This window comes from Paroedura picta, chromosome 11 (assembly GCF_049243985.1).
Source record: "Paroedura picta isolate Pp20150507F chromosome 11, Ppicta_v3.0, whole genome shotgun sequence".
In the NCBI taxonomy this organism is placed as follows: Eukaryota; Metazoa; Chordata; class Lepidosauria; order Squamata; family Gekkonidae; genus Paroedura; species Paroedura picta.
This window is the reverse complement of record NC_135379.1, coordinates 37,100,644-37,116,789: the sequence shown is the minus strand read 5'-3', so window position 1 is coordinate 37,116,789 and position 16,146 is coordinate 37,100,644. Positions and strand designations below refer to the sequence as shown.

The 16,146-nt window shown below is 42.4% G+C and overlaps 1 protein-coding gene across 7 annotated transcripts in view; it reads right to left on the bottom strand.

Moving 5' to 3' along the window:
- RBMS3 (RNA binding motif single stranded interacting protein 3) overlaps positions 1–16,146 on the bottom strand; it is an 862,898-nt gene that overhangs the window by 158,973 nt on the left and 687,779 nt on the right. For all 7 annotated transcript variants that reach the window (XR_013225653.1, XM_077304656.1, XM_077304653.1 and 4 more), the window contains one exon: positions 2,851–2,930. Coding sequence is in view for 6 of the 7 variants with exons in the window: in XM_077304656.1 (XP_077160771.1) it covers positions 2,851–2,930 (80 nt within the window). In the remaining variant the exon portion in view is untranslated. The remainder of the gene's footprint in view (positions 1–2,850; positions 2,931–16,146) is intronic.

The following is a 16,146-nucleotide window of genomic DNA, read 5'->3' as shown; positions in this document are numbered from 1 at the left end:
TTCTGATTTATGGTACTGGGGTGGTATATAACTACTGTTCACACCTGCATGACACCACACCTGTCTGTAACTGCATTTTGAATGTGGCTGTATAGCTTCCATTTTTATGTTGACCTTCCGTCTCAGATATATGTTAAGAAAAATGAATTTTAAAATGTGGGAAGAAATAGTGTCTGTAAGATACGAAAATAAAATGCTACAGCAAATCATATTCCACCTACAGTACTTCGGCATGAAGGGCAGTAAATACACAGATAAAAAGAAAGAACTCACGAGAATGGGAAATAAACGACTTTTACTATATTATGAGATTCCATAAGCGGAGTTAAATCTGTTTTGCCTTTACCTTTCATCTCTCCCATTTTCTTTTTCCCTGTTGTTGTGTTTGTTGAATATATTTAGAGTGGGATGTAGGAGCAGACTAGTAGCAAAGACCCACCACACACAATAGCCGGTGACTTTGTGCAAACTGTGATGGAACCTCAGTATATAAGGAGTTGAAGTCAGAGTCTCTCATCGACTGTTTTTCAGATAGCTACATGATAGCATGGTCATGCATACAGTAATATTCTCCATTACAATGTATGGATGGATGTGGAAGGTGAACAATTAAGAAAGCTGTCAGGAACAAAACTGATTCATTTGAGGAGAATTTTATGGGTGCCATGGACTGCCAAAAAAGACAAATAAGTGTGTTCTACATCAAATCAAGCCTGAATTTCCCCTAGAATCTAAAATGACTGAACTGATGTGAACCGTCGCGAGCCAGTTTCTGGGAGTGGCAGTAGAGATATACAATAATATAAATAAATAAACAAACAAACATGAGCAGACAAGATTTGAAAAGACAATAATACAAGGAAAGGTTGACGGCAGTAGGAAAAAAGGGAGATACAACATGAGTTAAATTGACCTAAACAAAGCTGTTAAAGATGCTATGTTTTGGGGGACATTAATTCATAGGGCTGCTGCAGCCAGAAGCAACTTGATGGAACATAACACATACACAGGGCATCATGAGAGAAAACAAGTGCCTGAGTAAGTACTGCTTCATACTGACTTTCATTTCCTCAAGCCAAAGCCCAGAACTAGGCCCACTGTAGAAGTAGGCAGGACGCACAGAGCCAAATAAATTATGCCTTCTCCCTTGGGCTCTATGCCTGAATTGGAAAATCAATTGAGGGTTCCACTGCTTTCCTCAACACACTTTTGCATTCCTCCTGTTACTCCTCCATGCATTAGTACATTGCTAGCTCATATGTGATATCAGGTGTAATTAAAACTGCAACCTAAAAACATTGAATGAAATCCTACACTGCATTGTATGTTAAAGACCAGAATATAAAACAAAAACAGTTCCTTTTTTATGATGGTTGTGAAAAGTGTTGTCAAGTTACAACCCAGTTGTAGCGATCTCTCATGGGGTCAGAGCTGGTTTTCGTCAATGCCTGCTTCTGAACTGCAACCCTGGACTTTCTGGGTGGTCTCCCATCTCAGTACAAACCTGGGCCCACCTGCTTAGCTTCCAAGATTTGATGAGATCAGGCCAGCCTGGGTTATGCAAATTGGAGCACTTTTTTTGTATAAAATCACTAAATCAAAAGATAACTACAATGCAACCATTTTGTATGTGTTTTTTTTTTAAACAAATATATTATATTTTTAAAAAACTCCAACTTCTGCATTTTGGATGTTTTGCAGTGCAATCTTGTGCACTTGATTTTTGGGTCTTAAATTATGAACTGGCTAATGAACTAAAATTCATCATGAGTTCATGAAGCAATGTTTGTAAATTTTAGAACCATCACTGTCTTTTCATGAATTCTGATGCAGTTTCTGGCTCTTCAGGAAATACAGCTGAGCCGTGGGAATCCACCTTTTGCTCAGCTGTTTCACTTATGGATGGGAATAATTTAAATCACTTTATACTCCTTACAAAAAAAACATGGGGAGCAAAAACCAGGTTTAAATGGTCCTGAGCCTGGAGTTAACAAGAAAGCCCTGTTAAACAATTGAGCCATGCCCAGCAGGCTGCCCCTGTGGTTCAGCTATCTGGACAGGAAACAGGTGAGCTGTGGGAGCAGGCTGCCTCTGCCACTCAGCTGTTTCGGACACAAACCTTCTGCACAGTACAGCCTGTAATTTTGTGCAAACTATAAAGGAACATCAGAATATGAAAAATTAAAGTCAGAGTCTCTCATCACACTTAGTTCAGTTCACCCACAAACTGATTTTTTGTGATTTGGGCCCATCTCTAACTTTAACTCTGCATAAGATTGTACTGTTAATTCACAAAATTAATGAAAAACAAGGAAGTCCTTTAAAAAAAGATTTCTTGTATTTCAGCAACTACATTAACACTATTCCATCATGCTAATTAATAAATGAATACAAGCCTAAGTGTTTAAAAATTACCATATTTTATAAAACTTCTTGGATGGCGCAAACTTTCATTGCACTAAATTAATCAAAATGTAAATATCCAGGAATAATTCAAACAGATCTACTACTACTACTACTACTACTACTACTACTACTACTACTACTACTACTACTACTACTACTACTACATAGTTCAAATAGTCAGTTACTAATGAGATCAGTTATACTAATAATAGTGTATCAAAATTAGTTTAGTATAACAGAATGGAAGAGCCTTGTGCAAAATGTCAAATTGATAAATGTCTAGCTTTCTAATAAATTGCTGTAATAATAAATATCAATATAAATTATGGCTGTCAGTTTGAGGGAAGAAATACAAAACATTCCCAAAACCTTAGAAGTGCCAGAGTTCCTATATTCTTATTAATTTGCTTGAACGTCAATCAGTAAACAAAGGGATACACTTACCTGGCACACCAGGTGGTGTTTTCAGGTACTTTCCATTAAAATGCTGTATAACTACTTCACATTTTTCAGTCGATTCCATCCTGGGGGGAGAAAAAAAAATACAAAGAAAATGATTACCACTAAACATCCATCCAATTACAGTTTGTCAAGAAAGAGGTACCTGATGGGGAGAAAACCCTCACAAACTTTCCGAACAAATGCAATCAAAGAAGCATGTGGGCTATTTTATTATCATTTTTATTTATTTATTATATCGATATATCGCTCTCCTTAAGGCTCAGGACAATGAATGAATGAATGAATGAATGAATGAATGAATGAATGAATGAATGAATGAATGAATGAATGAATGCACGTGAAACAAGAATGATATAGATAATTCAATATAACAGTGATAATACAATAGTAACAGTAGGTAACACAGTGAAACAGTAAACAATGGGGAGAACATTAAGTCAACTAATGCATATTGATTACCCTGTGGGTTGGACAGAATGGCAGTGGTTACTGTAGGAGGGAGGCTCGGGGGCCAATGGGAAGTGGTTGGTTCAGGTCGACCTCATCCAAATGCCTGGTGGAGGAGCTCCCTTTTGCAGGCCCTGTGAAACTGTTCAAGTTCCATCAGGGCCCGGATCTCCTCTGGAAGCTTGTTCCACCAGGTAAGGGCCAGGATGGAGAAATCTCTGGCCCTGGTTGAGGTCAAGCGAGCTTCCCTGGGGCCAGGGATCACCAGGTAGTTGGTACAATACATTTCTGTAGCCATTAAAAAGAAAGAGTAGAAGGTTTCTGTCTCACAACCTGTTCCAACCTGTCCATAGGACTGTTTGTCAGTTGAATTTTCTGTTCCTACTTTCTAGCGAGGATACTAGAATAACTCAAATTTCTTTTTGTACTTAGAGTGCATCTTCTTTTCAGAAGGAACTAATATCTAGCTTTAGAATACAGCCTAACTTGGAAGGAGAGGTATACTGAAACGTCCTCCCGGAGTGCAAAGATAATCTCTAAAGTTTTCAGACTCAGTTTTCAAATCTTGACAAGGGGATAATTAACAGTATCAAATTTTATGTTACTTTAATATTTCAGGCAGAGACATTAAAGAGTCCCTCTTGGCTTGTAATCATTGCCGTCTTTTGCAGCTCCATTTTTATTTTATTTTATTTACTCCCGCTACAAACATGTAAGAGAGGCCATTGATATGAACAAAAAAGAATGGAGCTGAAATTGTGCACTTTTGCTTCATTCAGATTTAACTAAGCGTATGTCGGCAGCGATTCTTTAGAGACTCTTGTCTCTGAAAGAATAAATGCAATGAAAGTCTGTTTTCTGTAGCTGCAGGCATGGAGTGTCAAACCAGGTTACGCTGCACCACTCAGCAGTGACAATTTCATTTTAATACATGGAGGCAAATTGTAACAACCCAAAGTATTCCCAGACAAGAATGCAATGCAGAGGCTGCCAATGGAAAGAGCTCCTTCTGTACAGTTCACACATTTTATGTGGGAAGAGAATAAAAGTGAAACCCACAGTGTCCTAGATTGACAAAAGGCGAGCTCCAGTTTTGTCTCCTGTTTCAAAATTAAAACTCTTGAATGCTAGGACTAGCTCTCTGTTATCTGGCACCACATCACTTGAAGCAGACACTAGCTTTATCAACCCCATCTGAAAAGGAAACACAATAGGCAAAGCATTTTATTCCATGTTCTTTTCAGATGCACTTCTGAATAACTGCAACCGTACCCCATCTTTCATCTCTATGTCAATACGTAGGAGCTCTTTAGAAGAACACAAAGCAGGGAAGGCACAGGGTGTTTCTTGGTCTTCAGTTTATCAATCAGAACTTTACAACTTCTAAGCAATGATGGGACTGAAATCCACAATTTCTATGAATGTTCCAGCCTGTTACTCTTGGATATATTGATCATCATCTCTTATGAAGTTCTAAATCTGTAACAAATGTTGCTGTTAATATTTGAGCAGGGGCCTCCTGAGTGAAGACTGTCTGGCCTTCATTTCCTGTCCGGCCCTCACTTCCTTTCTGCAGGCCAATCAGGATGTATGCAGCCCTTACCACCAATTGTTCTTATTTTGGGGCACAGACAGACAGACAGACTGACCAGCTCCGATCCTGTGAGTCTGGAAGGTGCAGGAAGATCTAAATAAAGAACATTTACAGTCTGAAACTGTAAATAGTGAACAAGTAAATGGCTGGAGAGACATGGGACCTGAAGTGAGTTTTTTTCAAGCTTGCCCTGGTTAAAAAAAATATTTGCCAGGAAGGTCCTATGAAATCAAAGCCATATGTGGCCCAGAATTTCAAGTGGAGTTAGCTTTACAGGAAAGTAGACTGTGAAACTTTGGGGGGAACTAGGTGACCCACTTTTATTAGGCAATGACTTGGCCTTGTGGACAACAACAGGGACTACAGTTCCCAGCAGTAGGTCTCAGGCTTCAGAAGGGTAGATATCACCAGCCAACCAGCAGACTGTGCTTGCCAAGGGGTGTCTGGGGCCATGTGCATTCCTTTAGAAGGGATACATATAAAGGGAGAGAGCTTTCCCTTCAGCCTAACTGCCTGGAGATGAGCTGTACTTCCACGGGATTCTCAGACCTCACCTCGAGGCTGGCATCCTTAAACTTCAGTGGGATATAATGCTACACAATCACTCCTCCAAAGCAGCCATTTTTGCCTGGGGAGCTGATCTTTATAGTCTGGAGATGAGCAGCAATTCCAGGAGATCTCCAAGCCCTACCTGGAGGTTGGCTGTCTCCGGTCGGAACATGTTACTTGAAGTCTGGAAGTGGGGCCTCAAAAGTGTGTAATGCCCTGCAGCCACCTAGCACCCTCTGACCTATTTCAGGTTAAAAAAAAAACTTGCAGAGAGGAGGTAAGGTTGTCAGATTGGTGTAGGTTCATGTTCTGGAATTCCACATTACCTAGGTGTGCATAAACCTGAGTAAGGTCAAGACTGCTGAGCACAGAGAGACTTCCTCTTAGGGTTGCCATCTTCCAAGTTAGGCTCTTTACCCCACCTCCCTCACAGGAAGTCTGCTATGGGAAAAGGAAGGGAAGGCAACTGGAAACTTCTTTGAGATACCTGAGGCTTGCTGGGTGGCTGCAAGCCATTCACAGTTCTCTTAGACCTTTCACAGGTTGTCTATTGTGGGGAGACGAAGGGAAAAGGTGTCTGTAAACCACTTTGAGACTCTTTTGGGTAGTAAACAGCAGGGTACAAAAATCCAGCTCTTCTTCTTTTAAGGAGCAACCGTGAAATAAGCATATGGGCACATAACATTTTATCAACAAATTGGAGACAGAAGGAGCAGGGCGGACATCTGTGTACTGTGACTATCCCATGTGCATTAGGGCAGGGGAACATTTTGGTAGATAGATAGAAGGGAAATGAGGTTGAACACAAAACTGTGAAGAATTAGTTGCCATGTAATCTCCCCCTAAGAAGAGTCTCCTGTCTGATTTTCCCTTCACATATCTGAAGACATGGCTCTGAAAAACTCATCTGTAACCATTATGCCACAATTCCCAAAAGGTCAGTCCTCTCCCACACTCAATGAACATTCCAAACCACAGGTTCTTGACACACATCTCTCCACATCCATGCCCTCATTTGTCACCACACCACCACAACCTCCCTCACAACACACATATTCAATCCCATGCCTTTACAGACTGGACAACTCCTCCCCTTCCTTTTCCCACTGTCATGTTCTTGCACCCGTTCTATCCCTGCATACAAGGGGCTTTGCCCCTAGTAAATTTATATTTTAAAAGAACATGCACAGAGCTGAGGGCCCTGATGGAGCTATCACAGTTCCTCAGGGGCCTGTAAGTTGGAGCTCTTCCACTGGGCATTTGGTTGAGGCCAGGCTAGGAAGATCGGGTCCCTTCCAGTATAGACCCTGCATAGGTCCTATGTTCTGGTTATTGGGCAGGAATTACCTCCACCTCCCTGAGTTGATGGTGTGGGGCTGTGTATACTGCAGTAAGGTGTAGGCAGGAAGGGTGGGGAGTTTTTAGATAGTGTTTTGCCACCAATTATAGGGTTGTGTATCTATGTATGTATGTATGTATGTATGTATGTATGTATGTATGTATGTATGTATGTATGTATGTATGTATGTATGTATGTATGTATGTATGTATGTATGTATTTGTAATTGTATTTTATTTTATTTTATATGGTTTTATACGGTAATGACTGGGGAAGGCCACCCCATATTGAATCTGCCATGAAAACGCTAGAGGGCGTCACCCCAAGGGTCAGACATGACTCGGTGCTCGCACAGGGGATACCTTTACCTTTACCTTTATGGTTTTATACATTTTGTAAAGCACCATGAACTGGCAGGGCCCGAGAGTGGTGGTCAATAAGTGTAATCTTTACACCACTCCGCAGTATAAATAAAGCAATAAGGGGTGTGGGGGAGGGCTTGGTCCGGGATGGGGAGGGCAACAATTGGCCCCTTCCCCCCGGACTGACAAGCGGATTGGCCCCTGGCCCCTGGGAGGTGCAAAGCACCTCCTGACCCGCCCACCCCCCAACCTACACCGCCTTTGGCCGACAGCCGCCATTACGCAGCTGCCCGCCAACATGGCAGGTAGGCACCCACCCTTCTCAACCCTGCCCTCTTCTCCCCCACCCCACTCACCACTCAACCCCATGCTCCGCCACTGCCGTTTCCCCACCCCAAACATCCAGCCACCCACCCACCCTACTCAACCCCCAACTCTTCCCCCCCTCACCACTCATCCCCATGCTCTGCCTCCGCCGCTTCCTTGCCCCCAAACACCCAGCCACCCACCCTTCTCAACCGCAACTCTTTCCCCCTTGCCACTCAACCCCACGCTTCACCGCTGCCCCGACCCCAAAGACCTAGCCACCCACCCTTATCAACCCCCAACTCTTCCCTCCCACCCCCTCGCGACTCACCCCCCACCCGCCCAGCGACCCTTTCCCCCTTCCTTCTACCCCTTCCCCATCCCCTTTCATGTCACCTACCTGCCTGCCTGCCTTCCTTCCTCCCAGAATTCAATTATTCCTTCCTTCCTTCCTTCCTTCCTTCCTTCCTTCCTTCCTTCCTTCCTTCCTTCCTTCCTTCCTTCCTTCCTTCCTTCCTTCCTTCCTTCCTTCTCCTTCCTTCTTTCCTTCCTTCCTTCCTTCCTTCCTTCCTTCCTTCCTTCCTTCCTTCCTTCCTTCCTTCCTTCCTTCCTTCCTTCCTTCCTTCCTCAATTTCTCTGTCTCCTTTCTGCCTCTCTCTCTCTCTGCCTCTTTCCCTCTCACTTGCTCTCTCTCTGTCTTCCTGCCTTTCTTTCTTTCTTCCTTCCTTCATTTTTTGGTGTGTTTTTTTGAAGGATTCAGAAACTGAGGAGAATCTCAGGACCTTCAGAGGTATTCATGGGAACAGGAGCTGTGTAATTCCTAAGCTTGTCTGACCATACTCTGGGAAGCCCTCCAATGCAATATTCTATATCTTATGCAAAATATTTTTTTCTAGCTTTTTTGATAGCTCTTCTTCAGCCTATATTTTCTCCCTCTTTGGAGCTTATGCCAGAGGAAAAAACAAAAAAACAAATCCTCCCTCTAGTCTCAATGTTGAAAATAAATTAATTTCTAAGAGCAGAATATTACAGAATGATTTACAGCTCCCTCCTCTCTGAAACTACCTACTACCCCCCCCCCCCCAATCGTCTTCTTGAACATTCTCCAGGGATTTTCATATCTGAGGAGACAATTCAAGTCAAGAAGAAGGCACTTTCCCCATCTTCACAAGCTGGTCCTGTATGTCACAGGTGGTAATGTTATGGTTACCCTTTATATATATGCAATATGTCTTTTTAACAGCCAGTATGCCATCCATTTCAAAGGAAGATGGTTTCATTTATACCTTTTATAGCAATAGCTTATACAAAAAAAAGGGGGGGGGGACTAAGACCCAATTTATTTTGCATTTCTTGAGTGTACATTCAAAATAGCAACATATATGTAGCTATTTACTTAGCAATACAGCCAAGGATTTTATTTATTTTTAATCCAGCATTCTCTGATTAGAGTAGATTACAATGGCAGTTTTAAAAGCTACATATAAAAAGGAGATTGAAATCAAGCAGAGAGAAAAAAAACCTGCCTGACTACACTGCCCCCCCCCCAGTATAATCCTGCCCTTAGTCAAATACCGTGGCCTTACATAAATTGTAGATACTTGCCTGACATCACAGGGGTCATTTTTTCAACATGAAAAGTCCTGATACAGGCCAAGTCTCACGTAAGGAGCTTGCATGAAGGAACGGACAGCAAACTCTAGCTGGTTGAATGAATTAACCAAAAGATTACAGGATGAAACCCATTAAAAAGTATGTAAGCTAATCAGAATAGATACAGTGAAAAATCAAAAGGGCTCTTGTACTTTCATCCATATAAGTGCTATGAGAGAACACATTTTGTGGTTCCAGCTTCTGTCTTTGGCCATCCCTAATAAAAAATAATGGAAAATAGGGATAGGTATGCCTTCTACTGTCTATGAACGCCATTGCCGGTCAGGGTAGACCATATGGAACTAGATCAGGGTTCTCAACCAGGGTTTCATGAAACCATGGGGGTTCTTGAACACCCTAGAAGGGTTTCCTGAATGGGTGGGAGTTAACTCATTTTAAAATATTTTTTAATTTGTTAAACATTTATCAGGTGCGATGACCTTATATGATCATGATCGCACCACTTCTGGGATTCTTGAAGCCCGAAGAATGTTTCAGGAGTTTCTCAACAGTAAAAAAGTTGAGAAAGGCTGGACTAGATAAACCAATTGTCTTAGCATATTTTATACATGCCTACATAGGTCATAATCCTGTACTGCATTTTCCCTATTAGATATGGTGACTTTTGTTGGAAGGCAAAATGTTTATGTTTATTTATGTCCCACCTTTCTCCCCAATGGGGTCCAAAGTAGCTTACAACATCATTCTTAATTTCATTCTCAGAACAGCAATCCTATTAGGTTGAGTGTCAAAGAACAGCCAAGTTCGCACAGCAGTGGGGATTTAAATCTGGGTACCCCCATAGGGTTGCCAGCTCTGGGCTGAGAACTTGCAGGATATCCAAGGGTGAAGCCTGGGGAAGGCAGAGATTGGGGAGATAGTCAGAAGGCAGAGTTTAGGGAAAGCTGCCATAGAGTTCACTCTCCAAACCTGCCGTTTTCTCCAGCACTGATTTCTATATAGTGAACAATTGTTCTTCTGGGAGAAATCCAGCCCCCCCCCCCAAGTTAGTAATCATAGTTCCTCAGATCCTAGTTAAACTCTCTAACTGCCTGTTACACCACTTTGACTCTCCATTTCCACGGAACGAGGGAAAAGCTTAAATATACTCTTTCCCTTTGGATCAACCCTCAGTTAAAAACGCATCCTTTGCATTCAATTGTGGGGGCCGGAGTAAGGAATAAAGGATCATGGATTTCCACATAATGCCATTCCACTCTCAAAAGCAGACTGTCTGGTATTGGTACACATGTGATGTTTATAAAACATTGGTATCTGAGTTAAAAGTTCAAGTTGGAAAGCCGGTGTCATCACCAAAGCAAATGAAGTGCATCCTTCTATGAAATACATACTTACAGTATTTTTCTGAAACAGATAGTACTTTCCTCTGTAAGACACTGATTATTATACATTTTCAAAAGTAATAGGGAGCTTTCACAATGATAACAGAAATAAATACATGCCAAGACCTTCTGGAACTAAGTCAACTCTACATGCTTATTATGCCAATTAATAAAACCTCAAGTGAAGAAGACAAAATATGTATTAGAAAGAATAACAAGATGATTAAATGACAGTTCCTAGCAAATGCTGGAAGCCTAAAATAATATGTTAGCTGCACAACTGTGTAATTTTCTTATAGTGACAAGTTGAACATATAATTAGACTTTTCTTGTGTTTTTTCCCCTATAAAGCACTGTGCAAGTATCCCTCAAATGGATAAAATTATATTTTACCCAAATCCAAGTCCCAAAGCCACATGCCTTGGGTAGTGTTAGTGTTTGAACTAGTATTTCTGGAATGTGTTAGAATGTGGTGAGAAGATTTTATTCTCCTTATCAGACAGCTCTCATTATAATTGTCACTAGAAAAATGTGTTTATCATTACATAAACATCCAAGGTACATGTACAACATGGTAACATATCGTGCATTTAAAATGGGTTACTATGCAAATGTATCAATGTCTATTCAGACATTCTATTGTTCAGTGAAGGATTCGTTGCGAGGGATTCACTAGACACCCATCACGTCATTATGTGCAATATGTACAATTAGACGCCTTGCAATCATGGAGCATATAGGGATGACAACAAACTGTTCATAATGTCTTCCACAGAACGTCACAAAACTGCAATGTGAGTTTTGCACCAGACAAGCTAACATACTTAAACAGCTAGAAATCAAATAAAAATGTAGAGCAGATTTAGCAACAAACTCAGCATCTGTCCTAAGGGAGTGACTGAATACTGTGGTCAGATGGCTAAAAGAGAGTAAGATGAATTTTGAGAGGTGGAAGTGACACTAGTCAGAAAAGTGTCAGTTCTTCAGGGGGTTTGGCTCTCCCACATTGGGTGAGATTCAACTTTGCCTGACAGATCATGGTGGTTTTTAATGGTTGGAGTGGACTCTAACCTCTTGTTAGAAATATAGGGTTCTGTGGTAACCACTGTTTCCCCAACTACACTGAACCCAAAAGCATGCTCCCTGTTCACAGTCTGCTGATCTGGCCATGGTGATCCATGCTGCAGTATTAAGAAGATTATTGCAGTGTGTTCTATACGGTGCTGCCCTTGAAGGCAACTAGAAAACTACAGTGACCACAAAGTGCAGAAGCTTAATTGGAATTAGGGGTTGGCAGGGGCATTGATTGCTAACATTCCAATTCAAGCTGCAGGAGCTTACCTTTAAAGCTCTTCATCATTTGTAACCCCAATACTTTAAAGCAGTGGTCCCCAACTCCCAGTCCGGGGACCAGTACCAGTCTGTATATAAGTTATTACCGGGCCATGGCTCCTCCTTGTCCTCCCTAGCTGCTGTCTTGGGGGCTTTACTCCCACTCTGCCACCGTCTCACCCTTGGTGCTCTCTGGCAGCTGCCATGGCTGGGGCTCCCCCTCGGCATGGCACTGCGCAGCTGCTGCTGGCAGCGCCCCCCAGTGGACGGCAGGAAGTCAGGGGCGCCGGCGGGATAGCAAGCGGAGCAGGAGTTCAGGCGGTGGTGGCGACGTCCCTCGGCAAAAGACTACCCCCCACCCTGGGCCTCAGTAAACTTGTCAAGTGTTGACCGGTCCCTGGTGATAAAAAGGTTGGGGATCACTGCTTTAAAGGACTGCCTTTCCTATTATGAGCCGAGCAGCATCTAACAACAGTCCTGTCCCCCACACTGAAAGGTTCAACTAACTCAGTGGTTCTCAACCTTCCTAATGCCTTGACCCTTTAATACAGTTCCTCATGTTGTGGTGACCCCCAACCATAAAATTATGCAAGGGTTCTTTTACAGGAATTAAACCAAAACTGATCAATGGCATGAACATCCATTGTTCACTATTATATATAAGTTGGTTTTTTTCCAGGGTTTCTCAGTTCAGTTCTGCCTCTTGTCCCACCATGCCGATCTTTCTCTTTTCTGCTGCTCCAGATGGATAAACGCTCTGCTGGCTGTACCCCGCAAGGCTGTTGTGTGGATGATGCCCCCCTGGCCAAGCTTCTTGTCCTGCTGCAACCCCCTGTGAAAGGATTGTTTGACCCCCCCAAAGGGGACCAGATCCCCAGGCTGAGAACCACTTGACTAACGGCTGCATATTCACAGGCTGCTCCCCAGGCTGCTCCCCTTCCTCTGAAACAGTTTGCCAAAGAAACTTATGAACTCTGCAGGTTTGTTGAAATTCCAGGAGGACTATAAGACCCAAACGGTTAAAGAGGAAATTGGGAGCCTCAGTGCTTGAGACACTGTGGGAGTCATTAACTGTGGTACAAAAGCATTGTTGGTTTAGAATGCTGTACTGGCTTTGTGGATAACTTCTTGTTTTTATTGTTCTAGCCATAGATGATCTAATTAGTTTGTTATGTGCCTCGGGTCCAAGTTATCTGGGGAAAAGCAAGTCTATAAATATTTTAAATGAATAAATAAAAGCTAATAATATATTTTCAACTGCAAGCCAGAAGCAATGCCTTTTCCACACAATTCTGTGTAAAATTAAGAGTAACTGAGTGGGCGGGAAGCCCTAAAAATATTTACATAGTTTGTGAAATGCTACTCGGAGAATAAGTGCAATTGCCTAGATGTAGGTATTTTCCCATACAGATAGCTATCTCAAGTCATATTTCCCTAGTTGAAACAAGGAAGAAAGTATTTACAAATCTACAAGTGTTTGTGTAACAATTCAGTAACTTTGTTAAAACCACTGATGAAGAATCAGAAGAAGAATCAAAGAGAGCTGGAAGAGACCACAGAGGGCCATCCAGTCTAGCCCCCCACCTTCTCGGGGACTTAAACAATCACACACTCCTGACAGGTGCTCATCGAATTTCCTCCTAAAAACTTTCAACGAAGGAGACCACACCACCCTCTGAGACTGAATATTCCATCTATGAACATCCCTCACCATCAGAAAATACTTTCTAATATTTACGTGGAATGCCGTTTCCCGTAATTTGAATCCACTGTTCCTAGTCCTTGTCACTAAAGCTGCAGTAAATAACTTGGGCCCCTCTTCAACAAGTCTACCTTTTATATAATTAAATATAACTATTTTATCGCCCTTTGCCTTCCTCTTCTCTGAGTTTCACATACTCAACTTTCTCAGCCTCTCCTCATAAGGCATGGATTTCACCACCTCAATCATCATAGCTGCCCTTCTCTGAACACATTCCAACTTGTTGATATCCTTCTTGAACTGCAGCACCCAGAACTGGACGCAGTATTCCAAATGTTTTCTAACCAATGCTCTAGAACAGGGGTAGTCAAACTGCAGCCCTCCAGATGTCTATGGACCACAATTCCCATGAGCCCCTGCCAGGATTCTCTGGCAGGGGCTCATGGGAATTGTAGTCCATGGACATCTGGAGGGCCACAGTTTGCCTACCCCTGATCTAGATTCTATGCTCCAAGCAATACAACCTAATTTTGCATTAGCCTTCATAGCTCCACTTCACACTATTGACCCATATTCAACTTACTGTCTGCCCAAAGTTCTAAGTCCCTTTCACATGTACTACTATACAATCATGTATCCCCCATCTTATATTTGTGCATCACTTTATTACCCAAATGTAATACTTGTCTCCCTATTAAAATTCATTTAGTTGGCTATGGCCCAATGTTCTGTTCTATCCAGATTTCCTCAAATAGTAGTTTGTCTCACCCCACGCAATTTAGCATCGTTTGCAAATCTGATAAATGTATCCACTATTGCAGGGGTAGTCAAACTGCAGCTCTCCAGATGTCAATGGACTACAATTCCCATGAGCCCCTGCCATCAAATCATGGCAGCGGCTCATGGGAATTGTAGTCCATGGACATCTGGAGGGCCGCAGTTTGACTACCGCTGCTCTATTGCCTCATTCAAATAACTAATAAAATGATAACAATATCAGCTCCAGCACAGAGCTCTGCAATACACTGCTGGTCCAAGATGAAGACGACTATGGACAAGCCCCCTTTTATATGAGGCCAGTGAGCCAGAAGACAGAAATGTCCACAGAACTAAAGAAATGAATGGTGTTTATCAATAAATGTATCCCAAAATATTTCACATTCGGGATATGTAGTTGGTTGGGATCTGCATTTGTTCAAGAAATGAACAAAATATGCCAACTGGAATCCAGCCACCAAGGGTACTCAGTGATACAAGACCCAGAACATAATAACACCGCAGATGTGAGGCAGTTTCTTGCAGCTTGAAGCATATGCATTACAATCAGCACAAGAAAGGCAAAGGCTAAAGCAGAATAAGAGATGATGTCAGAGATCAGTGGTGGAGATGATCTGACATTTCTTGGCACATTATAATGTTCCTTAAAAACAGAAATGTGGCTCATGTGATATTAGGCCGGGCAAAGGGGGAAAAGATGGACAACCGAGTCCTAGCTAAAGAATATGTACAGGATGGGCCCCCAGATTTGAGCCCCTCCCCCAGGCAAAGGGTTGAATGGAATCTAACCCCCTTTAGCTCCATGTTATCCAGCATCCCATTTTTCTCCGCATTTCCCCCCTCCCAGCCTAACTCACATCCAATATCAGAGCTTTGCTTGGAGACAAATGTTTCAGGAACAGGAGTGCAGTGACATATGACACTGGAGGAAGCAGGGTTTAGCTCTGGCTCACGCTCTCTGTCTTTGTTTATAAGCAGGCCCTTTGCCCACTCTCTATTATACATGAAAAAGGGCAACCTGTGAGAATCTATATTACGTGCGCCTGCTACCTCCGCTTTACAGTTATGAAATGCCTACTTGTCCCTGTTCTAAAAGTGAGAAATTCAATTGCCAATAAAATGAGGACATTTTCTCCTGTCTGGGTTATGGATAAAATCCCTGAACATTTCAATTCAAATTGAATCTAACTATTTCAGGGGGGGGGGGAAGCCAGTGGAAACAAAAAGCAAAGATAAGAATATAAATATGCCTAACAAACACAAGGAGGGGGGAAAGATGAAAAAGCAAAAATGCACTTCCTCTTTTACTATATACACTTAGAAGAACACTACATTCATGCAACAAGCATATTTTCAAACAGTATGTAGAGCTGCCAAGCCTAGAGGTCTTCTGGAATTAAAGCTGACCTCCGGACAACACAAGACAGTTTCCGGGGGGGGGGGGATGGCTGCTTTGGAGATGGGCTCTGCGATAGGATAACTTGCTGAGGCCCCTCCCTCAAACCGTTCCCAGGCTCCACCCCAAAATCTCCAGGAATTTCCCGACCTGACATTGACAATGTCATTCATGTAAACCATCATGCATAATATATCACTTCAACCTAAAAGAGGAGCTAAGTTAAAGAGGAAGCAGACTCATACTGGCTGCTATTTTCAATATATTTTATCTCTGCACTGTTTGTCCACATGGCCCTTACCGATGTTGAGACTGCTGTGCCTCTTCTGCTGGGACAGCTTTTCATTTAGAAAGCATACCAGAAGACAGCTGAGGGATATCCTCATGCAACTGATGAAATGAATCCTTCTCATAGCTGCCTGATGTTCTTATATATGCAAAGGCTGTGCAGGAGTCTCTATAAGGAAGTGACACCCTC